This window comes from Poromitra crassiceps (genome assembly GCF_964638095.1).
Source record: "Poromitra crassiceps genome assembly, chromosome: 8".
In the NCBI taxonomy this organism is placed as follows: Eukaryota; Metazoa; Chordata; class Actinopteri; order Beryciformes; family Melamphaidae; genus Poromitra; species Poromitra crassiceps.
The window spans coordinates 8,043,398-8,069,519 of NC_139629.1; the positions used below are offsets into that span (position 1 = coordinate 8,043,398).

The following is a 26,122-nucleotide window of genomic DNA, read 5'->3' on the forward strand; positions in this document are numbered from 1 at the left end:
CTGCTCAGTGAAATATCCGCCCTCCGGTGCTCTGAAACAGGCGCTGCACGCACCTTCACTAACATTCTAGGGCATAACACATAAAATGATTGTTTGAAATCCTCTTTACAGCCTCTTTAAATATAAAATAGGTTTAAATATGCTTTAACTTTTTTTAAAGTACCGTTTCAGGCACCGTTTAGGCACCAGTACCGTTTTAGCACCGGTATCGAAAAATATTAAACGATACCCATCCCTATTCATGTGGTCACATCTCTCAAGCACACTGTATATTTCCATCAGGTGGGACTTCAGCGCTTCAGAAGCTGCTATGATGGAGGTGGTGGAGGGGTTGGGCGGCGAGCTCGCTATTCCAGAGAACTTCAGCCGGACTGTGCCGGTCTACGACCCTGCCAAGCCCCAGCCGCACACCAGCCCAAGCTGCAGCACAAACCCCCAGACCACGGAGCTCTGCGCCACCATAGGCCTCACAGACATCTACGCCCGGCCCGACGAGCGGGGAGGAGCTCTGGGCAGCACCGGAGGGGAGGAGGAAGACGAGGGCGACAGCACAGGGAGCGTGGATGAGCCCAGCGAGTATCCAACAGACACGTCGGCATTGTCTAATTCATATAACCCAGATGAGATTACGATAGAGGATGAGTGGGAGGAAGAAGAGGGAGCAGAGAATAAGGAAGAGTCGAAGAACGGTTCTGAGTCAACGGGAGTGGCGAAGGGAGAGAAGCGCTCTGATTGTCCCGCAGGCGAGATCCATACCCCCGGCCGTACGGTTCTGCCTGAGCCTGCATCCGATGCCTCGCCTTTTCGCCTCCCCTTACCCCTGAATCTGCCCCCTCCCTCCCACTCTACCCCGACCCCGGCCCGGCCGCAGCCTTCAGCAGAGAAGGAAGAACTCTGGGAAGGTGGGGAGGGGGATGCGCCAGTGGTCCGTATCCCCAAGCGCACCAGCGGTGAGACGGTGGATGCCGGCAGTACAGGCATAACCCCCAGAATCAAACGCAGGAACCAGCTCATCTACACAACAGCGGATGATGATGATGAGGAGAGTGAGAATTAGGGGTCAGGGTGAGGTGATGCAAACAGAGTGGACTTATTCCATGTAATTTGCCCTTAAGTGTACAATTTGTCTACATGGATTTGTAAAACAAAGCATTCGTTTTTTTTTTACATAGAGGCAATTATTGCCATCAAAGTGTTGTCACTTCAGCTTATCGTTATTTTTTTTTAGAAATCAGTTTTAATCAATTCAAACAAACAAGTTTTAGGTAAGGGATGATCCATTCCTGTGTTTCAAATGTATTTTTAAGTTGTATGATTTGACTTTTTGTCTGTAAATAGTAATTTCAAAAATTAAATTGGCAATGAAAGAAATTGATTTCTGAAAATATCCCCCCCTCCACTGAATTAATGAGCTGTTGTGCTGCATAGTGACAAAGACCATTGTACAGCCCAGTGTTTCCCCTAAGTTTGCTGCTTTTATGGGGGGTGGGAATGAAATGAAACGAGTGCACATAAATTAGACAAATAAACTTATTTTGATTCTTTCAGGGGGTTGGGCCACACCTTCCCAACAAGGCAATGGTAGGGGAAACAGCAGCCGCTTTGCAAAGAACACCAAAAGAGAAAACATGGGTGTCCACTGTCCACTAATAAAGTGTGAATGGTATACTTGTGTGACCTTTTCTTCCTGAGAGTCAACTGAAAGAGATTCAGCATTCTGCGCTCATGGCGCCATACACAGCTTTATTGAACAACACTATACAGAGGTGCTGATGGGAAATTGAGTCCATTCCACTTAATGAACTGTCATCTTAATTGCACATGACACTGTACTTGTGATCATTGAAGAGTTAATGAGTGAAAGTGAATGCTATTCATTATTCTAAACAATTTTACATGAGCTAATTTTTGTGTGTCCTGGGGGAAGAAGAAAAAAACTTTGAATATCAGCCAAAATAAATTGTCCATAAGTAATTTAGCACATTTTAACCTGTTATGCAATGTCTAATATGCATGGCCATGAATATGAAAGATAAAGCAGAACAAGGATTTTCCATGACACCAGCATTTGTCAAGCAGATTTATAACATTGATTAGAGTCCTTGAAAGTTTCAATCCAGGTTCACAGATGTGCTCTGGTAAAATCAACACACATGTTCATTAAAATGAGACGACACATAACATACAGTGTATTTGACAAGAGCTCTTTACAACCATGCAAAGAGCCAATATAGCCTAATGACAGGGTGCCACGTTATCGGTTAATAGCAGAAGCCAATGTCGGGGAGAAGGTTGTCTTGCACTTTGCCTATGAAGCACACACCCTTAGGAAGTCCCAAACATGATTCACACGAAGCACACACCCTCAGGAAGCCCCAAACATCATTCACAGAAAAGGGAATTATAGGCACTTCTGTTTTTTTTTGTATTTTCACCAATCCATTCCTTTTTTTTTTTCAGCCAAGCCTTGAACAGCAGCAACCATATCAAGTTATATTTACGGTAGTCATTAAAAGCATTAAAGACATTGTTTTCATTTTCTCCAACAACTTAGCCTGAAGACACTGGACAGATGAGGAACACATTAAACACAAGATAGGCTTGAGTGCCACCACATGTTCTCCTACAGTATGGCGGTCTATAAGAAGTCTCAGTAGATTTCCCTATCGTCCACTTTCCTTCATCTGGAAACACGAGGGCAGAGTGAGTGAACATTAAAAATACTTCTACAAGGAAAGCGGCTCTAAGGGATCATGGATGTATAATTACATGTACATTACACTACTACTCTACTTCACAAGCAAGGGTTTTCTATTTTGATCTGTCCAAAACAGTGATTTAAATGTTCTGTGTTCAATGTAATCCCTTAGAGAGACCCTTTATTTGGGTTTAATCAATGTCTTGTGTGCTACAGACATGCAAGTGGCTACACCTAACAGAGTCCAGCTCATACCGTAGCGATATTAAAGTCATGGGACTAGCTACATTACATATCTAGCCTATCTTGTTGCTATCAAGAGCTATAGTCTGTGGTGCCAACCATCAGTCCTCAGGAGCCCTCGAGCAAGGCACTGAAACCCAAACTGCTCCAGGGGCACGGCACTGTGACCTGTTCATACATTTGTAGGGGGTGTAAATGTTTGTATGTACCTAGGATTATAATCTCTATTGGTTGACTAATTAATCTTGTATGGAGAAGGAATCTAACCAATGAGCATCTTCTAAGAGCCATGTTAACGTTAAACGGGGAAAGTTGGCCACACATAGAGTTTGTGTGCATATTGAAACTGAAACTGGACTGGTTGAGAGAAGAAATGTGAGCAGGAGGGGGGGGGGGGTGTATGGGAGAGACCAGACCAGTCAGTGTTGCTTCCAGCACCAGAGAAATCAAAACATCTGACAATAAATTAATTTAAATAAATACAAACAGCTTCATGTTGGGTAAACTGTGCCCTCTAACATAGGTCTTATCTGGGGTGGGTCTTGTGGATAGTGCCGGTGACACACAGAGGCCATTTACACCTGGCGCTAACATGCGTTTTCTGTGATCAGATTGTAATCAGATTGTATTTTATCACTTCAGCCAGATTCCATTTACACCTGGCGTTAACATGCATTTTCTGCAATCTGATTGCAATCAGATTGCTGAAATGGTTGTCCTCTCAATCCGCATAAAGTTGCTGTATCCAGATTGAGAGGACACAATGCATTTACACTTGTGTTCAATGTGTACACAATGCATCCCTGACCACCTCCGGAGGTGGTTTGGCCGATCAGATTGCAATCCTTCTTCAATGCGTTTTGGGGGTGTTTACACCTGGCATTTCAAGTGATAAAACACAATCTGATTGCAATCTGTTCACAGAAAAGGCATGTTAGCGCCAGGTGTAAATGGCCTCACAGTCTCGGCAGAGAAGAGAGGGATTAGGAGATCATTCCAGGGTTACAATATGTGGCATTATTCACAGCAGAGGGTGATGCACATTCAGGAGGAAGCAGGGGGCGATGCAGGGCTAACAGACGCAGGCCTCAACAAAGAAGAAGAGAACAGCCAGACTGGGAATCTCCTCTCTCCCATTGGCTTCTTTTCTTTTATTCATCTTCCAAATGCCTTGGACTTTTTTCTTCTTCTTGGGGCACTAATGAGTAGGTGCCACACAGTGTTGCGCCTCCATAACACAATCTAATAGGACTGTGACTGAAATGACTCGAGGCAGAGTGCGACGAGGGAGAACATTCACGATTAGTGCTAAATACTACACCAGGCTTGTCACTCTTCCACGACGTTTTTCTTTTTCCTCTTCTCTATCTCAGCCTCTTTGTCATAATCTCGCCTTGGGATTTCCTTCAAGCAGAATCTCTCGGTCGGCGGTAAGCAGACACACGTGCAAAAGATGCCGTCTTTCTCCTCTACCTCTCTCCCCCCCCCCCATTTCCTCTTGATCTCTTCTAGCTTTGAACTTCTCTCTCAGGCCATCTGTCTGGGTGGACTGGAGGGCGGGTGGAGGGTTGGAGGGGTATGGGTGGGTGAGTGCAGGCTGGGTCGCCCCCCACCCCAGTCTGGCCCAGCCCCACGGGTCGGTTGAAGGACACAGGGTGGTTGAAGGGCCGTGGTGGTGGTGTTGTGGAGGGCGGAGCAGGGTGGGGGGACTCTAGTTTCCACCGCAGCAGGCTCGGTTGGAGTGGGCATCCGGGTCCTGGAGGTTGACTCCCCGGTGTCGCGCTGCGTGTGTAGGGTTCTGGGTGTCTGTTTTTGGCATCTTTTTCGCTTCATTGAGAAGTGGGAGGGAATTTTTTTGGCATGTCAATCAGTTGACAGGTGGTCAGAAGTAACAGTAGTCTCTAGTAGAATAGTTGTTGTTCTTTAATATAAGGACTCATTCTAATCATATCCTTGTGCATGCTTGTGCCAAGTGTGGGAGGAGACAGACACTCACCAATGGCCAGGAAGAGCTCATTGACATTCATGGCTGTCTTGGCAGAAGTCTCCATGAAGAGCAAACCAGTGTCTTCAGCGTAGGTCTGGGCTTCCTTTACAACACAATGCAGAAAGAAATACAAATACATCATTGTTAAAGCACAAACCAGGTTGAAAAAGCTATTAAATTCAGCACTCAGCAGAGCTGAAAAGTCAAGCTTTGGACTACCGTAAATTCCGGACTATAAGCCGCGGCTTTTTTCCCGTTTTTTGGCCCCTGCGGCTTATATAACGGTGCGGCTTATCTATGGATTTTTTCAGAAAAAAAAAAAAAAATACAAATAAAATCTCTCTTTTTTAGCACTCTTTCTAACTATAAATCCACTTCTGTTTTAATTTCCTCTCTTGCCCTCTTTTCACCACACCGCGGACACTGTGTGCACTGTAAAAATAAACAACGATGGTGTTGTGTTATGTTGTTTTGTTGAAATGTTACGGTAATACGGTAAATGGGAGCTTCCTCAAACAGCCATCTCTTTCCCGACAATCCCCTCTGTGCGTGACCACTTACATATGGTAATTACGGTAAGCAAACGGCCACTCGGCCAACAACTCCCTCCCCCGACTACCAGGAGAAAATCACAAACTTCGGCGAATTCACACAAAGGAAGATCAAGGAATATTCACAACAAGACGAGCAGTAGAAGCAACACTCTCACTTACCATGGGGAAGGTACGCAGAAATTCACACGACGCAGCTTTCAAGTTGAAAGCAGTCAATCTCGCATTAAAAGAGGGAAACAGAGCAGCCGCGCGTAACCTGGGCATCGATGAGTCAATGGTGAGGCGTTGGACGGTGCAGCAGGAGGAACTGTCTCAGTGCAAGAAGACCAAAAAGTCCTTCAGAGGTCATAAAAGCAGATGGCCCGAACTTGAAGATTCCCTTGAAGATTGGGTGTTGACCCAGAGAGCAGACGGCCGAGGCGTTTCCACGGTGCAGATCCGACTGAAGGCCAAAACAGTCGCCACCGAAATGAAAATTGAACATTTCATAGGTGGCCCATCTTGGTGCTTCCGATTCATGAGACGAAAGGGACTGTCCGTCCGGGCGAGAACTACTGAACAACTCCCTCCCGACTACCAGGAGAAAATCACAAACTTCGGCGAATTCACACAAAGGAAGATCACGGAATATTATAGGAGTGTGAAAACATCCACAATCACCAACGGGTTCCAAAACGCTGGACTGCTGCGGGATGAAGAGGATGACGCCGCCACAGCTGGCGCTGAGGGCCGTCAGAGGCTTCAGAGGCTGTTCGATGCCGACAGTGACGAAGAGGAGTTCGTTGGTTTTGAGTGACAATGAAGGAGAGAGGAGAGTGGTTGACGAAGCCACCCTGAACCTGTTCGTTTCCGACACTGAAGATGAGGACTTTGGTGGTTTCAGTACGCAGGAAGAAGAGGAAGACGAGGATTAGTGACTTGACTTCTCTGGTTACAGCCGTTTGCTGCACATATAGCCTATTGTTGTGTGATTTTGTCTGGGGATTAGTGACCTGACTTTTGTTTTGTTTTGTTGAAATGTTAATAAATGGGAGCTTCCCCAAACAGCCATCTCTTTCCCGACATTCCTCTCTGTGCACGAACCCTTTCATATGGTAATTAAACATCAAAACACCCGCGGCTTATAGACCGGTGCGGCTTATATAAGAAAAAAATAGTCAATTTTGGTCCCGCGGCTTATATACCGGTGCGCCTTATAGTCCGGAATTTACGGTAGTAAGGTTATTTTTCGTTAATTAATTTATTTTACAACTACTGCCAACTCTCAACACGGAACTGTTCTCCAACTTCCAAAGCTGGAGCCTCTGTAACATTATGTTTGTTTATTATGAGCCTCTGTAACATTATGTTTGTTTATCATGAGCCTCTGTAACATTATGTTTGTTTATCATGAGCCTCTGTAACATTGTTTGTTTATCGTGAGCCTCTGTAACATTATGTTTGTTTATCGTGAGCCTCTGTAACATTATGTTTGTTTATCGTGAGCCTCTGTAACATTATGTTTGTTTATCATGAGCCTCTGTAACATTATGTTTGTTTATCGTGAGCCTCTGTAACATTATGTTTGTTTATCGTTTGTCTTCCAGTTTTGAGTTGCAACAAAACTGCACATGAATGCAATGCTGTGTTGCAGATGACGTGGAAGTCCTGGACTTTCCCAGCAGCACATGTACACAGCATAAATCCAGCACAGCATCATCGTTATGGCTTCAAAGTGAAAACTGCCTAATGGTGGAAGTTCCACATACAGCATGGATCATCATCAATCTAATTGGGCCATGGGCAAAATTATGGCCACATTTGTTTGTGTCTTTTTGAGATATCTTGCTAACAGACAGCGGTGAAATCATATCCTCCTTCCAACTATGATCATGAGATCACGATCACATGACAAATCCATCTCGCCACGCTCCAATCTACTGGGTTGAATCCGAAGCACCAGTGGTTTCGCACCAATCAGCATCCAGAGGCAGCTACGGGCATTCATCCAATCACCTGGCGGGTATTTTTTTGAAAGTGCCTGCCCTTTTGAAAGCGAGCGACTTGTTCCCAGATGGTTATGTGAAAGCAAACTATCTGGCAGCGTCAGGTTAGGAGAAGAGTGCATTACCTCGTACTCCACTAGTCTCTTCTCTGACAGGTCAGCCTTGTTCCCAGCCAGGGCGATGACAATGTTAGGGCTGGCCTGTCTCTGTAGTTCCTTCACCCAGGCCTTTGCTCTCTCAAAAGTATCCTGCATAAACACAGGACCAAGGTAAGATCATTACATCAACACACAAGTATAAACAAGGCGGAGAGCTAGAGGGAGTGGACGCTATCTGCTCATGGATGTTGTGCATGAAATACAAATCAATAATGTGGGCATGTATTCATCAGTTTGGGGACAATCTCTTGAACATCCTGAGTGAAATATAGAATATCAGATGTTGACATAATGTGTCTCTAAACCATACCGGCTTGGTGATGTCGAAGACCACAATAGCGGCCTGCGCCCCACGGTAGTACATGGGAGCCAGGCTATGGTATCGCTCTTGTCCTGCGGTGTCCCAGATCTCAAACTTCACTGTGGTGTCATCTAGGCACACTGACTGGGCCAGGAATGCAGCTGGAGGCAAAAGGTAGACAGGTTACAAAGGCTCCATCCTCAGGGTTGCTAGTGCTACAGATCTGAAAATGACTTGAAAGTGCTTGGATTTATAAAGTGGTCCGCAAAAGTGCTTGGATTTAGCCTACCATAATCTCTGAGTTTGAGCCTTGTGCACTCTCAAAATTCACCTATGATACAATTTTTATACATCATCAGTAGTGCTGGACCTAGTCTCTCCCCAGACTCAAATATTAAGTTGAATCGCTGCGCTCCGCATACTACATAAGTGAGTCTGTGCCAGTTGACAGCCACTGCTGGTTTTGAAGGCGGGTTGAAATTGAATGAGTGACCGGTCATAGCACCGATGAGAGAGCGGTTTGAAAAATGGGCTGCGCCTCCCGTGTTGTCTGATCGCAAAGTCGTTACTGATTGGAGAGGACTGAAGCCATCACTGGCATATGACTGGCCAAGTGAACGGTTCCCTCCCATAACCAGCCCTCTGAGGGAAAGTGTCCCAGACCCAGAGAGAGATCTGCAGCATGCCATAACGTAGTGTATCAGCGTAAGAACTCTCATGGGTCTGGCATTGAGACTATGCTGGACCAAGCTTGATAGGTTTAAAATACATGCTACAGCATGAGCTGGGACACGTCATCAGTAGCATAGGCTACAAGCAGACAGCAATTTTCCTGATCGCTGAGTTGTTATTGGCTGCTGTGCTCTCTTGTAGGCATTCTTAAGGCTGAAACATACTTCTGCGTCTGCCTCGACTTGGAGCCTTGCCAGTGGCAGCTGGTCCTATATACTCGTACGTCAGCTTAGCGAGGGGTTGCAGGGAAGTCCCCAGCAAAATGAGTAAATTGTGTGATTTCACTAGGATTTCAATGACTAGAAGTTAGCCCAAGGAGAGAATGTAGTGCATATACTTGGTAATAGCTTTCACTCTCTCCTGTTATCTCCCCATCTATATTATATTATACTTGCGCTGTTCGCGCCAGCTGCGTCGAGTCACATTTTCAAGGAGCTGCACGCAGGCAGCCCTCGACGCATTCGGCGAGGGGTTTGACGCGGAAGTATGTCAAGGCCTTTAGCTCAAATATGGGCTGGTTCGCCTAGGTAACCTGCAGTGGATACATTTTAGTTTTATTCTGCCCCCCACCCCCGGTTTTATTGTTTGAAAAGTCCTTGAAAAGTATCATTACAAAAGAGTGGCAACCTTGTATCCTTCAACACTTCCTACACTCATCCCTTTCCCGGAATTTTTCTTCATGACTACCTCCTTCTCCTCCTCACGTCCCAACCACCATGTGCCCCCCCCGCCCCGCCTTCCCCTCACATATACACGTTCCACATTTCCCCATCCTTACCTCCGATGGTTGTCTCTTGGAACTCGTCAAACTGTCCCTTGACGAAGCGCAGCACCAGGCTGGACTTGCCTACGGCCATGTCTCCCAGCAGCACCAGTTTGAACTGGCAGATCTTGGTCTGGGGTAGTGTGCCGTTGGAGCGGCCTCCACTCCCTCTGGAGCTCATACCGACCGGAGCAGGAGACGGCAGGGGGGCTGGGCCTCCTCCCTGGGGTTGGGATGGGAGCTTCTGGGGATACGCTGCCTCTCAGACAGAGTGTGGTCAAATCTCACCAATGACTTCTTCACCTCTCTTGTTTCTGTGTTTTCTCTGTGTGAAGGGAAGACGCAAACGGCTTGGTGAGGGCCCAAGGTTTGTTGTGGTGCAAAAACCCTTACATTACCTAGCCTGATTATATCAGGCTAGGTAATGTAAGCTCGTCGTTTCACTCAACTCCATGGAGTGGGCGGATTCAAAGGTCTGGACTCAGGCAATACATTCATTACTACACTATCTCTTTCTCAAACAAAGGAACACAGGCCCTCCTCCCATGGTTCTGTAAAGTCTACCTATGGTGTTATGAGGAGAGGCAGATTTGACAAGAAACCATGGGAAGACAATGCACAAGTGCAATCAATCACTTTCGGTTTACTGGCTATGAATGTCTATTCTATGTTGACTGAATGAGAGCAATGTCTGAAAACAGTCCCCCACTCCCAGCTGTCACATGCAATGTGAGGCTGGAGTTTAACAAGGATGCTGCATTTAACGTTGCTGTCTCTCATAGACAACAATTCTAACCGTCCATCATTGCAGCAAATTCTTCATTTGACACATTTCTCACGCGTAAACGTCATTATGGTGACTGTCGAGAGGGCAGGTTAGTAGGCTATCTCTACACACAGTAATCACCAGCCCTTATCGTCTGGTGCTGTGCTGTGAAGCGGACACCGCTCCGACCAGTCAGGTCGGGTGAGACAAAAATGAGTCATGGTTCGACGCCCCATTCAATATGGTATTAATACTTTGACATATAGCTATTGTGTATCTATCAGTTCGATGAAACGGAGATATTTACCTAGGGCAATAACGTCGTTACGGTAGCGGAGGTCCCGAAGGCTTGACTGTTGACAATTTTGGCTATCAGCTGGAAAAGAAATGTTCACGCTTCCTGTAAATCGGCGCAGGCGCAGTGAGTGTCGCATTGTCAGTTATCATCTCTGACAACCGCATACCTCAATGATCCCTTGTGTGATGCGCAGTCCATTACTAATCTATTTCTCGTGTCTTTTTTTTTAATACAGTTAATGAATATTGCATTTTATAAACTGCAAAACAAGAGGGTTTGACTTTGACCAGAGAGCCATTGATAGATAGAGAGAGGTTTGACCATGGGTTGGGTTTGACATCCGAGCCGCCAGGGAGCGCAAGAGAGCGCAGACCCGGAAGTCGTTACCGTGTGTGTACAGTCTCTCAATTGTTTTGCTCCACGATATATTATATTCTGATATGATTTAGTAACGTTATGTTTTGGAATTTGCATGTGAAGTGATGTGACAGGTATCGCGCGGTATGCCAACCACAAGCAGAAGGAGGCAGAAGCAGGGGAAGGACACGGCGGTAAGCTTTCTTTTTTCTATTCCTTCACTGACTCTCGCGCACGGCACAGCTGTCAAACCTGACATGTTGGTAAGTAACGTTAAGCTAACTTAAAGGTAAAAGCTAACGTGTTGTTTAGAGAAATTGAAGTGAACTCAGTTGCAGTTATAATGTGCTGTGCTTTGCTGTGTTTGACCCAGGTACAGGGAACCAACGACAGCAGTGTGGTGAGCAAAGTGTCTGCTGCAGCACAAGGCTACTTCCAGGATGCCTTCCTCCAACACTTTGTGTGTAAAGTGGCCAGGAGAGCTCCACTCATCAACAGGTCAGTGCAGGACATACACACAACAGACTGCTGGCTTCAGGCAGTGTGGCACACTTTGCTAGGATGCTACAGCCATAGATTGTAAATTATAGATTGTATTAATCTATAATACAATGAGGAGAGGAATTATATACTATGGCAAGAGTTTACACAGTGGCATTTTACATCAAAGTGTCGTATAAACATGTACAAATGAAAGTCACGAGTGTTTGTGCTTGCTTTAGGGGCTATTACGTGCGCCGGAGAGCTGTGGACCACTGTGTGAGGAGGTTTCTGCAAATTACAGAAAACTGCCCTAGGAGACAGGTGCAGATTTATATTGGTATTGCAAATTATCAAGCGGGTGTGCGTACATACTGCATACGGATGCAGCTTATACTGTATTCCATTGTTTGGTTTTTCTTTCTCACTCTCACAATCAGGACCTTTTCTCTTGATAGATTTTGTCTTTGGGCGCAGGCTTTGACTCTTTGTATTTCCGCCTGCATGAGGAGGGACTTCTTGACAGAGCTGTTGTGTTCGAGGTGGATTTCCCCGACGTCGCCCGACGCAAAGCTGCGCTGATCGGTGCCAAAATTACACTGAGGGCAAACCTGGACCCCCAGTTGCCTTCTCTCACAGGTTAGCCATGTCATCCTTCCATGCTCAACACAAACACTGTAGTCTCTTAGAACAGACGAGTTGGCTTCCGCAATTTTCAAAATGCTTCCGCCATACCGTCTGTACTTCGTGGGGGAGAATCATGCACCAACCGGAATGGGAAGCAGAAAGGCGGGTCTTCCGCTCATTAGTCCAATCAGAATTTTTTTTCCGTGGACACACGTGTCGTGATTGGTCGGACTTTGTCGAACTTCCTTCCAGTCTGAAGGATTTTTTCCCAACTTCCTTGTGCATGTTCTGGGGGTGTAACGTACAGACTGTTTAGCTGCATTCGCCGGATGTAGATGAGACAGTCTGTTTTAAGAGACTACAAACACTGAGATTCACTGAGATTCACTGAGATGCTTGACAGAAATATCAGTTTGGACTGTGTTTTCCATCCAGTCACGTTTGATATGTGCATCTCTGCCTGTGTGTCCGACCTTAGGCCCTGTGTATGTGTCTAGTGCGCAGTACCATCTGCTAGGGGTGGATATTAGAGAGGAGTCCCAGGTGGAAGAGGCTCTAGGTGGGGCTGGGCTGGACTGGAATGCCCCTACCCTTCTTCTCTCTGAAGTGGTGCTTACTTACATGGAAACACAATGGTAAGATTTGGCACTTGTCTATTAGGGTTGTGCAATGTCAGCCAAATAACAATCACGATGGTTCCACACTGAACCATCACGAGGGACGATGGCATTGTCGTTGGCCGGGGAGGAGGGGGGTAACATTTTTTATTGTCTTATATGGCTATTATTAGGGGGGAGGGGCTTCATTAATGATTTATGAAGTCGTTGCGATGCTGTTTGGCTGCCCGGCCCGGCACCGCTGCAATGAATGCGCATTCACAAACATGTCATGTCACAGAGTCAGGCGCGACTCAAACAGTAGGCTAGTAGGCTATCACTACCAGCAATATTGAAAGGCACAAAACAACGTTAACGTTTCATACAGAATAGATCCTGACCAACAACGTATGTGCTGAATTTAACTATCTGGCAGAAAACGGGCAGAATTACTGGCTAACGTTAAAGAAACACAACACGGGCAGGCAGCAATGGATGGACTTCATGGAAACAGGTGGGTTGAATGAATTCAAAGTTGAAGACATCAAGTTAGTCACATTGGGTTGGGAACAGGAAAGAATGTTAAGTTTCTTCTTTGTCTCAAGATTTTCACAACAATACAGCCGACTTCTGCTATATTCTCCCCTCCCCTCCCCCCTCCTCTCCGACCACTCTGAACTGCGGTGTTGGTTTAATGCCGCCCGTGCGTCACGGGCGAGTGCAGTTGGCCTTTTTATTATTAAATCTGTACAATTTTTTATTTTAGAACAGTAAATTAATCACGATGGTCCGATGTAGACGGCTCAGAGGTCGATGGGTGTCGGGAACAATCACGATGGTCGATGCCATCGTCCATCCATCGCGCCAACCCTATTGTCTATCTAGCGCTGCATAATTAATGTTTATTTGTTTTAGAATGTCCAGTGAAGTTGCAAATAGTTGATAGAAGGTTAAAAGAAGTTCAATTATTTTGTTCCTCAAATGATCAAGGCTAATAATCATGGGTGACAATATTTAGCAAAAATAATCAGTATTATCATATGAGCCATAATATTGCAACCCTAATGTGAGTGATTGTGTACGCCTGACATCATGGCAGTTGTGTGTTGTGTGTTATCCAGGTCAGATGCTGTCATTGGCTGGGCAGCGAAGATCCTGCCCCACTCTGTCTTCATAATGTACGAGCAGATCCGTCCCCATGACCCTTTTGGTCGGATCATGCAAGAGCACTTCCTCAAACTGAACTCGACTCTACACGCTCTTCAACAATACCCAGACACTGCTGCACAGACACACAGGTTCCTGCACAAGGTACCCAGACACTGCTGCACAGACACACAGGTTCCTGCACAAGGCCAGTATGCAGACTCACAATACCCAGACACTGCTGCACAGACACACAGGTTCCTGCACAAGGCCAGTATGCAGACTCACAATACCCAGACACTGCTGCACAGACACACAGGTTCCTGCACAAGGCCAGTATGCAGACTCACAATACCCAGACACTGCTGCACAGACACACAGGTTCCTGCACAAGGCAAGTATGCAGACTCACAATACCCAGACACTGCTGCACAGACACACAGGTTCCTGCACAAGGTACCCAGACACTGCTGCACAGACACACAGGTTCCTGCACAAGGCCAGTATGCAGACTCACAATACCCAGACACTGCTGCACAGACACACAGGTTCCTGCACAAGGCCAGTATGCAGACTCACAATACCCAGACACTGCTGCACAGACACACAGGTTCCTGCACAAGGCCAGTATGCAGACTCTAGATCATACATGGGCAACATACGGCCCGCGGGCCGTATGCGGCCCGCCGGCGCCCCCTGTGTGGCCCGCGATGGAATTGCAAAAAAAAAAAAAAAAAAAACTTTTTTTTTTTTTTTTTTTTTACAGTGCACCTAAACGCAACATGCAAGATACCCGCTGAATAAGTGTCCAAATGTTCATGTCATTCTGGCCAATACTCTGTTATAGCATTTCAGTCTGGAATATGGAATATCTTTCAATAATATTTATGACTAAAAGGCTAAAAGTAATCTCATGTGTAAGAAATGACTGTTGAAGTTGAAATGACATTGAAGTAGAAATTTAAATAATTAACTTCAAGAGTGCATTTTTGTTCTTGTGTGACCCTCAACACAGGCTTTGAGAATCCCGGGCCACTTACTGATACTTATGCTTAAATTAACCCACTCATATTCTGGTTTATTTCAAGAAAAACATTTCGGCTAGTGGAAATTCTAATTGGCTGGTAACTTTAAAATCTAGCAGCCATATTGGCAGGTGGTGAAAAAAGTTAATTTCAAGCCCTGCAGGGAGAGCAGGTGGTGACATAGGAGTGAAAAAAGGATCAAATATTGGTGGTTAAGACTGACATCACAATTGTTAATTTAAAATGAGTTATTCCTCTAAACCTGGCTTCAAATGCCCCAAATTTTTTGCGCTGGCGCCGTTCAGCCTTCAGCAAAATCTGGTAGCGAGGACATTTTTTTGTGGCCCTCTCTATCATCAAAGTTGCCCATCCATGGGTTACGGCATGACCATATTTGTTTGGCCCCCGGCAACAATCTGGGTTTCTCATGTGGCCCCCCATGAAAAATAGTTGCCCACCCCTGCTCTAGATGAACTTCCCATTGCATCTTGTAACTATTAGTTAAGTGTAAAGTACCGGTAACCGCTTTAATCTCATACATGCAATATACAGATCCTTTCCAAAAAATTAGAATATCATGGAAAAGTTAGTTTTTTTCCATAATTCCTTTGAAAAAGTGAAACTTTCATAGATTATAGATTCATTACTTCAGATTCAAAGTGAAATATTTCTAGCCTTTATTTGTTTCATTTTTCATAGTTTTGAAAAAACGCCCAAAACAGTATTTCAAGAAATTAGAATAGTGTGAAGAAAATCAGGAGTTACTTCTCAGTTATGACTCCAGCCTCAGTCCACTCTGAATCTCCGCCAACTTTTTTAATCGTCTTTGCTTGACAATCCGCTGGTATTTCCATGATATTCAAATTTTTCGGAAAGGATCTATAGATGTGCACATTTCTTATTTCCATGATGGACATGGCATTGCCTACATTAATCAAGGAATATGAAAAATATATATAATTTTAAGTAAGTCCAGATGTGTAGTAAGTAAGGCTAAGTCATGTTATCCTAGTAAACCTTCGGGCTGATTCTTGTCTTCAGGGCTGGGAGCAGTGTGTGTGTCTGGATATGAATGACTTCTACCTGGGTCTGGTCCCCGAGGAGGAGAGATGCAGAGTGGAGAGTCTGGAGCCCTTTGATGAGTATGAGGTTAGGCGGATTCTTCCTATTTTGTGAGGGTGTGATTCATGGCTGCTCTCTGCAATAGAATATAAAATCACATAATAGTTTACAGTCATGTAATTCAGACTATGGTACTTCAGAGTCTGTATATCTGTCCACCCTCAGGAGTGGCACCAGAAATGTACGCACTACTTCATCCTCACTGCATCTCGAGGCTCTCTGACTACACAGGCTTTACTCACACACTCTCCAGGTAGTTATCACAATATCTCATTCTCCTCGTGGAAAAACACTTTTTATAGCTTTTTGACATTTACTCTCTGAAATCTGTATGCATGTCCTTAGTAAGTTTGTCATTTGTTTTTGTGACCGTCTTGTTTTATTATTTGCTTCAGTCTCTCCAATCCCGTCTCGGAGCCCCGTGGCACTGAGTGTGAGGCCCATGCCAGAAGAAGTATGTATGGAAGGCATTGGAATGGCTTCCACCTCTCTGGGCCCAGGGCAGCTCCTGCTCACTGGAGGCTCCAGCAGAGGAGGCAGGGGGGCAGTGACTCGGGTCCTCCTCAGAGGGCAGGCTGGCTGGAGATGTGCCTGTGTGGAACCCTCAGTAGACTGGGGTAAGTGGGGTTGCTGCTCCTGATTAGCCTTTTATCCCACTCGTCGGAGCTCTTGGTCTTACCCTAGGCTTTCAACAGAATTTGTTCGCTTCCAGTCTGAACATAGTCTATTCTGTTTCTTTCCTCCAGGTGTGCGGCTGTACCACACTGTAACCTCCCTCCCTGGAGGAGGCGCTGTGGTATATGGAGGTCGCTCCTCTCCACTCAATCCTATCAGAAGCCTTCTCAGAGTGAGCCTTGACCCCCGTGCTCCACCTGATTCTCTTTGCTCTGAGGACCAGGACACTGTGAAACTCTGTGTGAAGCAGATGGCCGTCACAGGCGAGCCACCACAGCCAAGATGGAGGCACAGTGCCACCATGCTCAGCCATAACGGTGAGGCTGTTGGGGCAAAAGCAGGAACTCATTTTTGAACGTTGGAAATGAAACAATAAAGGGTTTTGAATTGATCTCTGCCTAGTTGACAGATAATAGCACTGAATGGAAGAAAACAAATCCACTCCTAAGTGGAATCTTCACCATCCAGAAGAAGAGGAACATCCACTATTCCATATAGATAGTTACATCTGTATAATGCTCTCCAATTTACACAGTTCTCTACTGTGTGCGAATGTGAAGGGTCTAAGGAGCTATGATTGAGGCTTTCTCTTTATTTCCCTACAGGCAAAGACTTCCTGTTTGTGTTTGGTGGAAGGAACGAATCAGAGGCGGTTCTGGGTGACGGCCACTTCCTGTGTCTAGACCAGCAACACTGGACTGAGGTTGGCTGAGCTCCTACACGTGTGTATCGCTGACATGAATGTGTTTGTTATCATCATAGTCATCTCTCTGCAGCTGTGTGTGTGTGTGTGCGTGTGCGTGTGCGTGTGCGTGTGTGTGTGTGTGTTTACAGATACCAGTAGAGGGCACAGCACCCAAGGCCCGTCTCTCCCACTCTGCATGTTCATATCAGGGAGGGGTGGTGGTGTTTGGAGGACTGGGGACAGGAGGAGTACCACTAGGTGACACGGTAGTGCTAAGGCCCACTGAGAGAGGCTTCTGCTGGGAAAGACTAGAGGTCCAGCCCCCGCCTGTTCCCAGGTATGGAGCTACTCGAAGCATAACAAAAAATTCAACTCATCAAAACAAAAATCCAAGGCTTAGCCTGTAGCTTCCAATTAAAGGTTAAGCAAAGCAAGTTAATGTAGCCTTGTGAAACCGTCAAAATTATAATTTGGGGCCTAAAAGCTATAAGAGTTTATATCCTGTAACCTCCTCCAGGTACTCCCATTCTGCCCATGTGATTGGTGAAAAGCTGGTTGTGGTGGGTGGAGTTTGGCTGCATTCAGACGGTGTACCCGGTGTTGCCGTGATAGACCTGACCACCTGGAGCAGTGTGGAGCTCACTCTGGACACAGTCAGTTCACATTTACTGGACCACCTAACCAAGGGATTCAGACACATACACAGAATGCATAACAACTGATACTCTTGAGTAGAGTTGTCAAAAGTATCGATAGATTAGTAATACTAATTTGCAACAGGTATCGATAAGTATCAATACTAAATATGTGAAACGGATACAATACTTACGGTATTTGCAATAGATACCAGCAGTACGTTGAATGAAAAATCAAACATACTACTGATTTTTCCCTCCCTATCATTGATGGGTATCTGTTGCTTTAACAAGCTGAGTGAGATTAACTACTGCTTATTTAAGTAATATATTACTGAATAGTAGGGGTGTCACGATACACTCAGTTCACGATACGATACGTATCACGATACTGGGTTCACAATAACGATACGATACGATACGATTTTAACAATATTTTTTTAAACTTGAATAATGACAATATATGACTGGAAAAGTAGTATTTTATTTGAAATGCACAAATACAAAACATGCTGTTGTGGGAAATTGTTATTACAATAACAACTAGAAAAAACATGAGATTGGAGATAACATAAGGCTTATCTTGAAATAGAATGAGTTACACCGTCACTTAGATTTACTTTGAACTAAAAGGTTTCTCAGCAGTATAAATTCTCATTATGCATCTTCAGTTTTTCTTCAAACTCAAACAACAAGACTTTTCTTAGTCTATTTTTTATGCATCTTCAATTTTTCCTGTCAAGTAAACAGTTTTGCCAGAAACTCAATTGAATGGTTTCTGTCCTGTATAACTTCTCATGTGTCTCTTCAGAGACTTGTTCAACTGAACTACTTTCCACACATTGAACTTCAACAAACAAAGACGTTTCTTTGTCTATTTTTGGAAAAAAAAAAAAAATTTTTTTTTTTTTTTTTTTCACGATATGAGATTTCATCTCAACGATACATATCGTGACGTTTTACTATCGCGAAATTTCGTGGGACGATATATTGTGACACCCCTACTGAATAGTAATGTATATTACTGAGTACAAATAGTAATATATGTATATATTACTGAATATTGAAACTGTGTGTTCTGCCATCTCTAGACCTCAGTGCCTTGGCCTCTGATGCTCCACTCCTTCTGCTCTGAGCTGACAGACCCAGAAGAAGCAGCTCTGCTCCTGATTGGAGGGGGAGGAAACTGCTTCTCCTTTGGCACTCATCTCAACCCTAAGCCTGTCATTGTGGACCTCAGGCCTGTGCTGGGATAAAGTGGCCTGTAGTCAGGGATCCACAGGCCCAAAAGCTCAAGAAAATGGGTTGAACCTGACATGGCATGCTATACTTTTTGTTTGTGTTTTATCTCTTCATTTGGACATTAAGGTCAACTGAATGAGAGGTCTGCTCTGCCGGAAACCTCGCGAAAAAAAGTTGTGGCCATTTTTGTATATGAAGCCTTTATTTTTTGACCGAAAAATGTGAAAGAGTTTTTTTTCCTCAAAGTCCTCAGTGGGTTGCGTAGGCTGTCAATAAATTCATCCCAGGTACACAGAACGTGTGTTGACAACACCAAGTTAAGAAATACACTTACAAAACCTTTCCAAATGATTTATAGCCATTTTCTATTACAAAAAAGCACTCATTTTTTGAATTTTCTCCATTATTTTCATCTTTACTTTGTTAGTAAGCAATTATATCCTGAAATATGACATCAGCCAATGTGTCATTCTTTTCAGCCGATATTATAGTCATTCCACACTAAAGATTATTCAAATCAACCCAAAATCAATGGATCTGTGGTGATTTTATTACCTTTATGCTCGAAATTCCTGGAGACATGTTTTTAGTTTTAACAAAACCCTGTACCCCAAAGACAATACTTGTAACACAAGAAATTCAAAACAACAAAATGATTTTAATCACAAAATGTACACTGGATGACAAGCCAAGAAAACAATTATTGTTATACAGCTTTGGATAGATTGTGACCAGTATCTAGAAAACATTAAATCAAACATTAGCTGAACAAAATTATTGAACACAACACATTAAAAAAAGAAAGAAAAAAGACTGGCAACAAGGTCTATAATATAACAAAATTACCTTTGCAATGAACAAAATAACTCAATCACTGTCACTGTCTTCAAGTGTGAGTAGTGCATCCAAATTACCACTGAAGTCACTCCTCTCATACAGTGACACCATGTACCGCCTAGCCGCTGTCACAACATCTTTAACATCCAGGCTTTCCCCAGGGTTACCGTATCTGCACAGGGGCAGAAGGTCTTCCAGGTGATCAACGGCAGTTTTGTAGGCGTGCTTTTTTCCTCTTCTGTAGAGATATCTCACTGTGTCACATCCAGTCAGTAGGTGCTGAGGAGCATGGAGGAAAGATCTGCAGCTTGAACATCATAGTTCACTGCCAGGGCGTTTGCGATTGCATGAGCAGGTAGATATCCATCTTCTTTACCCACAGCTCCTGCAGACCATCCATTTGTGCAATGTAGTATATGCACATCATGATCACGTCTGTGTCAGTAGCCACCACTACAGCCCGTTTGTGGTGCAGATGTTGTAATGAGTATGCAATGTGGGCAAACATCCTGGTATCTGCCTCCTCATGCTTCTCACAGGATAGTTCTGGAAGCTCAACCTGACAATCTGCTTTTAACAGAACAGTGCGACCAGGATCACGGAAAATTACATGGATGGCCTGCAGGAGCTGTGGGTAAAGAAGATGCAATCGCAGACGCCCTGGCAGTGAACTATGATGTTCAAGCTGCAGATCTTTCCTCCATGCTCCTCAGCACCTAGTGCTCCGTAGTACAAGTATCACGTGTGAAATTCTTGTGCTGTAGGCTCCGTTACAACATAGTGCAAATAACAGTATAACAGTGCAAAAACAGGGCATATAGATGCAGTAAAACAAGAGAACAACAAGCAATAACAGTAAACTTTTCCTTTTCTTTTCTAGCGTAGACACCTTAAAACATAATTAAACATTCTGTTTGCACAGGTGCAAATAATAGGCATAATTATCATATGTAATGGTAGCAGCTGCTACATGATTGTTTATTTGTGTGTGTTAAGGAGTCTCGTGGCCTGCGGGAAGAAACTGTCCCTCAGGCGATTTGTTCGTGCTTTTGGGACCCTGTATCTCCTCCCTGAGGGTAACAGGGAGAACAGGCTGTTGTGGGGATGGTTTGTGTCCTTGATGATCTTCAGGGACCTCCTGAGGCACCGCTGATTGTACAGTTCCTGCAGTTCTGGGAGCTCACATCCTGTTACGTGCTGGGCCACGCGCCTCACTCTTCTTAGCGCCCTGCGGTCCATGGTGGTACAGTTCCCGTACCAGGTGGTGAAGCAGCCAGTCAGCAGGCTTTCAATGGTGCCTCTGTAGAAGTCCCTAAGGATTTCTGGCCTTAGCCCAAATTTCTTCAGGCGTCTGAGTCCGTGTAGTCGCTGTTGGGCCTTTTTGACAACAGTGTCGGTGTGGCTGGCCCATGTCAGGTCCTGGTGGATGTTGACTCCCAGGTACTTGAAGCTGTCCACCTTTTCCACCACTGTGCCATTGATGGTGATTGGGGGGTGTGCGCCCCCCCCCTCCTGTAGTTTACAATGATCTCCTTGGTCTTGGAGACATTTAGAGAGAGGTGGTTGTCCTGGCACCATTGTTCCAGGGCCTCCACCTCCTTTCTGTAGGCCGTCTCGTCGCTCCTGGAGATCAGCCCCACGACTGCTGTGTCGTCTGCAAACTTCACGATGGTGTTCGAGTTTGAGTCGCCACGCAGTCGTGGGTGTAGAGGTCGTACCAGAAGGGGCTGCAGACGCATCCCTGGGGCGCTCCTATGCTGATGGTCAGTGGGGAGGAGGTGAGGTTGCCCACTCTCACCACCTGGCGGCGGTCTGTCAGAACGTCCAGGATCCAGTCACACATTGCTGTGTTTAGTCCCAGATCCTTGAGCTTGTGCTGTGACACAGTGAGCTATCTCTACAGCTAGCTCTACAGAAAAGGGAAAAAAGCACGCCTACAAAACTGCCCTTGATCACCTGGAAGACCTTCTGCCCCTGTGCAGATACGGTAACCCTGGGGGAAGCCTGGATGTTAAAGAAGATGTTGTGACAGCGGCTAGGCGGTACATGGTGTCACTGTATGAGAGGAGTTACTTCAGTGGTAATTTGGATGCACTGCGAGCCCATCTCTTTGGCAATATCAAAGGAGACATGCGTTGCCTTCCACCTACCGAAGATGCCTTCCAGTTACACCTTCGCCGAGCCCTGCATCAGTTGGCTGTATGCAAGCGAGCACATATGTCTCAACCAACCTACCCTGTTGCCACTGACTTCGGCAGAGAGCTTGTCAGTGGTAAGCTGATGGCAACCATGATGCTGAAGGAGGCAAAACCTGCAGAATTCAAACGCATCAAATACTGTCACTGCAAGAAAAGCATGTGTGCCCGAGGATGCTCTTGTGTGAGAGCCAATGTCAAGTGTGTCATCGCATGTCTCTGCACTGGGGACCCCAATAAATGTTCAAGGAATGAACTCACACTTGAATACAGTGACAGTGATTGAGTTATTTTGTTCATTGCAAAGGTAATTTTATGTTATATTATAGACCTTGTTGCCAGTCTTTTTTCTTTCTTTTTTTAATGTGTTGAGTTCAATAATGTTGTTCAGCTAATGTTTAATTTAATGTTTTCTAGATACTGGTCACAATCTATCCAAATTAAGCTGTATAACAATAATTGTTTTGTTGGCTTGTCATCCAGTGTACATTTTGTGATTAAAATCATTTTGTTGTTTTCAATTTCTTGTGTTACAAGTATTGTCTTTGGGGTACAGGGTTTTGTTAAAACTAAAAACATGTCTCCAGGAATTTCGAGCATAAAGGTAATAGAATCACCACAGATCCATTGATTTTGGGTTGATTTGAATAATCTTTAGTGTGGAATGACTATAATATCGGCTGAAAAGAATGACACATTGGCTGATGTCATATTTCAGGATATAATTGCTTACTAACAAAGTAAAGATGAAAATAATGGAGAAAATTCAAAAAACGAGTGCTTTTTTGTAATAGAAAATGGCTATAAATCATTTGGAAAGGTTTTGTAAGTGTATTTCTTAACTTGGTGTTGTCAACACACATGTTCTTTGTACCTGGGATGAATTTATTGACAGCCTACGCAACCCACTGAGGACTTTGAGGAAAAAAAAACTCTTTCACATTTTTCGGTCAAAAAATAAAGGCTTCATATACAAAAATGGCCACAACTTTTTTTCGCGAGGTTTCCGGCAGAGCAGACCTCTCATTCAGTGGACCTTAATGTCCAAATGAAGAGATAAAACACAAACAAAAAGTATAGCATGCCATGTCAGGTCCTCTCAAATTTTGGGTGACTGGATCCCTGACTACTGTGTTTCTCTGGGACACTTTCAGCAGGCGTGGAACAACGGACTTAAACTGAAGAGTCTTATAGCCTGAACTAATGTAAGCCACAGCACACACACCTGTAAGGCATCTCAGATAGGGTTGAGCAGATAAGCTTGAATTATTTGAGAGGATTCAAATTGTTTGGCTCAGGTCCGATGTGCACCGCTCAAAGAAGAGCTCCAAACTATTTTGTTAATTTTCGTTGCACCCTCAATTGTAGATGGTTGAATCTTACAAAAGGGAATTGCTTCTTGTAACCTACATCAAGCAATTACCAATGATGATTCAGGTATGCTTGAAACACACCCAAGAAAGTTAACGCTAACAAACTGACACAACAGAAAATCTAAAGAAACATCCTCATCGTCTGCTTGTTGGACAGGTTTTTATTTCAAGTGAGACCTCAGTTCTAAATCACAAAGTAGCCAATGAAAGGTTTTGTTGAATGCAGAGTCATGATGACAGTGGGTGTGTTTTGTATAGGGGCTCAGTCTTGGTTGGATGGAGGGTGAATCACTCAGTGAAGCGCCTGAAGGACTGCACTGCGGGGCTGGCAGCACCCCAGTCACCGGGCTTGCGGTATTCTCCCTTCTCCAGGAAGTACTGGCGTCCGCGGTAGTTGGGGTGCTCGTAGAAGACCCACAAGCCGTCGACCACCTTACAGGAGTAGACCTCCCTCCAGCGGAACTTCTCCAGGAGCGAGGGGCAGTCCTCCGTGGCCTCGAAGGCCTGGCCGCCAAAGTCTGCCTTCTCATACAGCTGCATCTTGTACTGGGTCCCACTGGCCTTGGCCTAGGAGGCACGGGGGGAAGCGTGGGAGACGGAAGGGGTTTGGATGGAGTACGGGTGGAGGATAGGTGGAAGGGGACAGGTTAATGCAGGGGGTTGGGGTAGAATGGGGAGGGAATGTGGGGTAAGAGAAAAGGGGAAGGGGGGATATATAGGGAGATGAGATTCATATCCAGCAAAATGGGGATTTCTTTTTTTTTTAATAGAAAAAGTACAGTATATGATGAGACTCTGACGAAATGGAATCTTCATAGAGATGGTATACCAGCACAGTAATCTGACTTTGACTTTCATTGTTTGCAGGCGGTTAACTTACTTAACTTAACTTACTTACTAACTGTCTCTTTATAATGCTACAGTCTTAAAAATCGTTTTTTTTTTTTTATCGTCTGTAGCATTATAAATAATACAAAACTGTACACACACATACACAGCTAGTACAAAATGGATTGATTTCTGTATGAATGCAGAGTCTGAGTTTGCCGCTTGGTAGTGGGTCAGCTGTAGCCTGTAGATGTGAGCTATAGTACTATAGCCTGATCATACAAATGCAATGATCCCAGTATTGAACACCATTGACAGAGCCCTGAGGTCACCAGTAGCATCAACACCATGGTCAATGACATGCCTAATACTCCTCCATCAGCTGGTTTCACTCTGCCCGGCTCTCGCTGTGGCTCTGCTTGTATCACCTGACTTCACTGTCCGTAAGATGTCTGGAAACACGGGGAGGCCGTGTTTGAGAAGTCCTCAGGTTCATAGGTTTGTGCAGGTTAGGGGTTAATGGAGAGATCTAATAGTAGTGCCAAGCTCATTCAGTAACACATTTCAGTCTTTGAGGTGAATAGATCCCAGCATGAACACTAGTAGACAGACAAAATTCTGTCGATGGTGGACTTACAGAGTGGATCATCTTGCAGGAGCTGAGGCGGTCGTTGAGGCCCGTCCAGCGCAGGTACTCGGGGTACTCTCCCCTGGTCAGGACGTACTGGTAGCCCATGTAGTTGGGCCTCTCGTACACCACCCAGGCCCCACTCTCCACCCGAATGGAGTTGCAGCGGCTCAGGTAGGCATGGAAGTCTGTACAGTCGCTGTCGCACTCGTAGCGACGGGCCTGGAAGTTCTTATCCTCGTAGAAGACAATCTGGAGGACACCAAATGACACACTCGACTCTCATCACATCATTTCACATTCTCTGTCACAGACTGCAATGGGTGGCTCAGTTCATGAATATCCAATATGAATTCAAAATGACAATGCTGTATTCTAAGTTTCATTATTTCAAAATGAAAATAAAAAAAAATCTGAAATGTGAAAGTCCTGAAAAGTATTCTGTTAGCAGTATTCTGTCAGTGCAACTTTCACTCCCAGTCCAGCTGATTCAAGCCCTCAACAGTTGGTACCACAGACAGGAGAACTGCCCAGTCAGGTTAGCATTCCTTAGTCCTGTCGCCCTGTCATTCCAGCAATCGGCAGTTAGCTGTTAAAATGCAGATTTGAACAGTTACAGCAGTTTGATTTGCAGCTCTGTAAATCAAAAAGAATCTAACTGCATTCTAAATTCTGGGCTTTTTCCAGGTTAGTGTAGTTAGTTTTTGTTCAAGGCATACCATTGCTAAACCCCACTTCCTCCTCTGGCAGTTACTGTCCTTGTCCACTCTATCATTCTTTCTATTAAGTAGAAAAACTAAAAGAGGTTTGGGCAGTGGGCACCCCTGTTCTACACCTCATACTCACCTGTTCTCCACCCTCACACTCACCATCTACCTGCTGCGATGTCACCTGAGCCAGTGTCAATGTTTAGTCCTGCCTTCTCTTACTCACCCTGCCCATCTTGGAGATAGTATGTGGTGATCAGCCTTGATAAGTGGTGGTCGTCCCCCTGAGGTCTCGATGCCCGAGTGGTCCCTCAGCAGTCCCTTTTATATGCCCGCCTCGCCACATTTATGAACGGCAAACAGTGGAGGCAGAGGGGGAACAATCGCTTTGTCATGAAAATGAGATCCAAAAATTGAGTCAGTGATTCTAGCGCGATTGGTTTTTTCCAGAAAAGCGAGGCAGGATTATGGTACAATGG

The 26,122-nt window shown here is 44.9% G+C and overlaps 2 protein-coding genes and 1 pseudogene across 4 annotated transcripts; 1 reads left to right on the plus strand and 2 right to left on the minus strand.

Moving 5' to 3' along the window:
- Positions 1–2,411: 2,411 nt before the first annotated feature.
- On the minus strand, positions 2,412–10,594 carry LOC310780413 (ras-related protein Rab-5B-like). 2 transcript variants are annotated; one of them, XM_083640983.1, is made up of 6 exons: positions 10,495–10,594; positions 9,437–9,746; positions 7,936–8,087; positions 7,593–7,715; positions 4,938–5,031; positions 2,412–4,768 (listed from the first exon to the last, which is right to left on the minus strand). In XM_083640983.1, the coding sequence occupies exons 2-6, from the start codon at positions 9,600–9,602 to the stop codon at positions 4,653–4,655; spliced, it is 651 nt and encodes a 216-aa protein (XP_083497109.1). In that variant the 5' UTR covers positions 9,603–9,746; positions 10,495–10,594; the 3' UTR covers positions 2,412–4,652. The 2 variants fall into 2 exon arrangements, with proteins under 2 accessions (XP_083497109.1, XP_083497110.1); XM_083640984.1 differs by having other exon boundaries at positions 9,437–9,771; positions 10,495–10,562.
- Positions 10,595–10,917: 323 nt separating this feature from the next.
- Positions 10,918–19,339, plus strand: LOC310780386 (tRNA wybutosine-synthesizing protein 4-like). The gene is made up of 14 exons (XM_083640966.1): positions 10,918–11,036; positions 11,216–11,340; positions 11,565–11,646; positions 11,781–11,961; positions 12,428–12,584; positions 13,667–13,856; positions 15,758–15,865; positions 16,004–16,091; positions 16,234–16,455; positions 16,585–16,830; positions 17,119–17,216; positions 17,348–17,535; positions 17,716–17,851; positions 18,925–19,339. Exons 1-14 carry the CDS (start codon positions 10,989–10,991, stop codon positions 19,087–19,089), a joined length of 2,034 nt encoding a protein of 677 aa, XP_083497092.1. The 5' UTR covers positions 10,918–10,988; the 3' UTR covers positions 19,090–19,339.
- Positions 19,340–23,161: 3,822 nt separating this feature from the next.
- Positions 23,162–25,878, minus strand: LOC310781677 (gamma-crystallin S pseudogene; annotated as a pseudogene). Its single transcript has 3 exons — positions 25,870–25,878; positions 24,946–25,215; positions 23,162–24,041 (listed from the first exon to the last, which is right to left on the minus strand). The product of its transcript is annotated as a gamma-crystallin S pseudogene (transcript).
- Between the last annotated feature and the right edge of the window lie 244 nt (positions 25,879–26,122).

Excerpts from the sequence above, each read along its gene's own strand:
- LOC310780413 (XM_083640983.1), bottom strand. The coding sequence starts at position 9,602 with ATGAGCTCCAGAGGGAGTGGAGGCCGCTCCAACGGCACACTACCCCAG. Across the intron at positions 5,032-7,592 it reads AGAGACTAGTGGAGTACGAG|GAAGCCCAGACCTACGCTGA; the intron begins GTAATGCACTCT and ends TGTGTTGTAAAG. Across the intron at positions 4,769-4,937 it reads TGAGCTCTTCCTGGCCATTG|CGAAAAAGATGCCAAAAACA; the intron begins GTGAGTGTCTGT and ends TTCTCAATGAAG.
- LOC310780386 (XM_083640966.1), top strand. The coding sequence starts at position 10,989 with ATGCCAACCACAAGCAGAAGGAGGCAGAAGCAGGGGAAGGACACGGCG. Across the intron at positions 12,585-13,666 it reads ACTTACATGGAAACACAATG|GTCAGATGCTGTCATTGGCT; the intron begins GTAAGATTTGGC and ends TGTGTTATCCAG. Across the intron at positions 16,456-16,584 it reads GGAACCCTCAGTAGACTGGG|GTGTGCGGCTGTACCACACT; the intron begins GTAAGTGGGGTT and ends TCTTTCCTCCAG.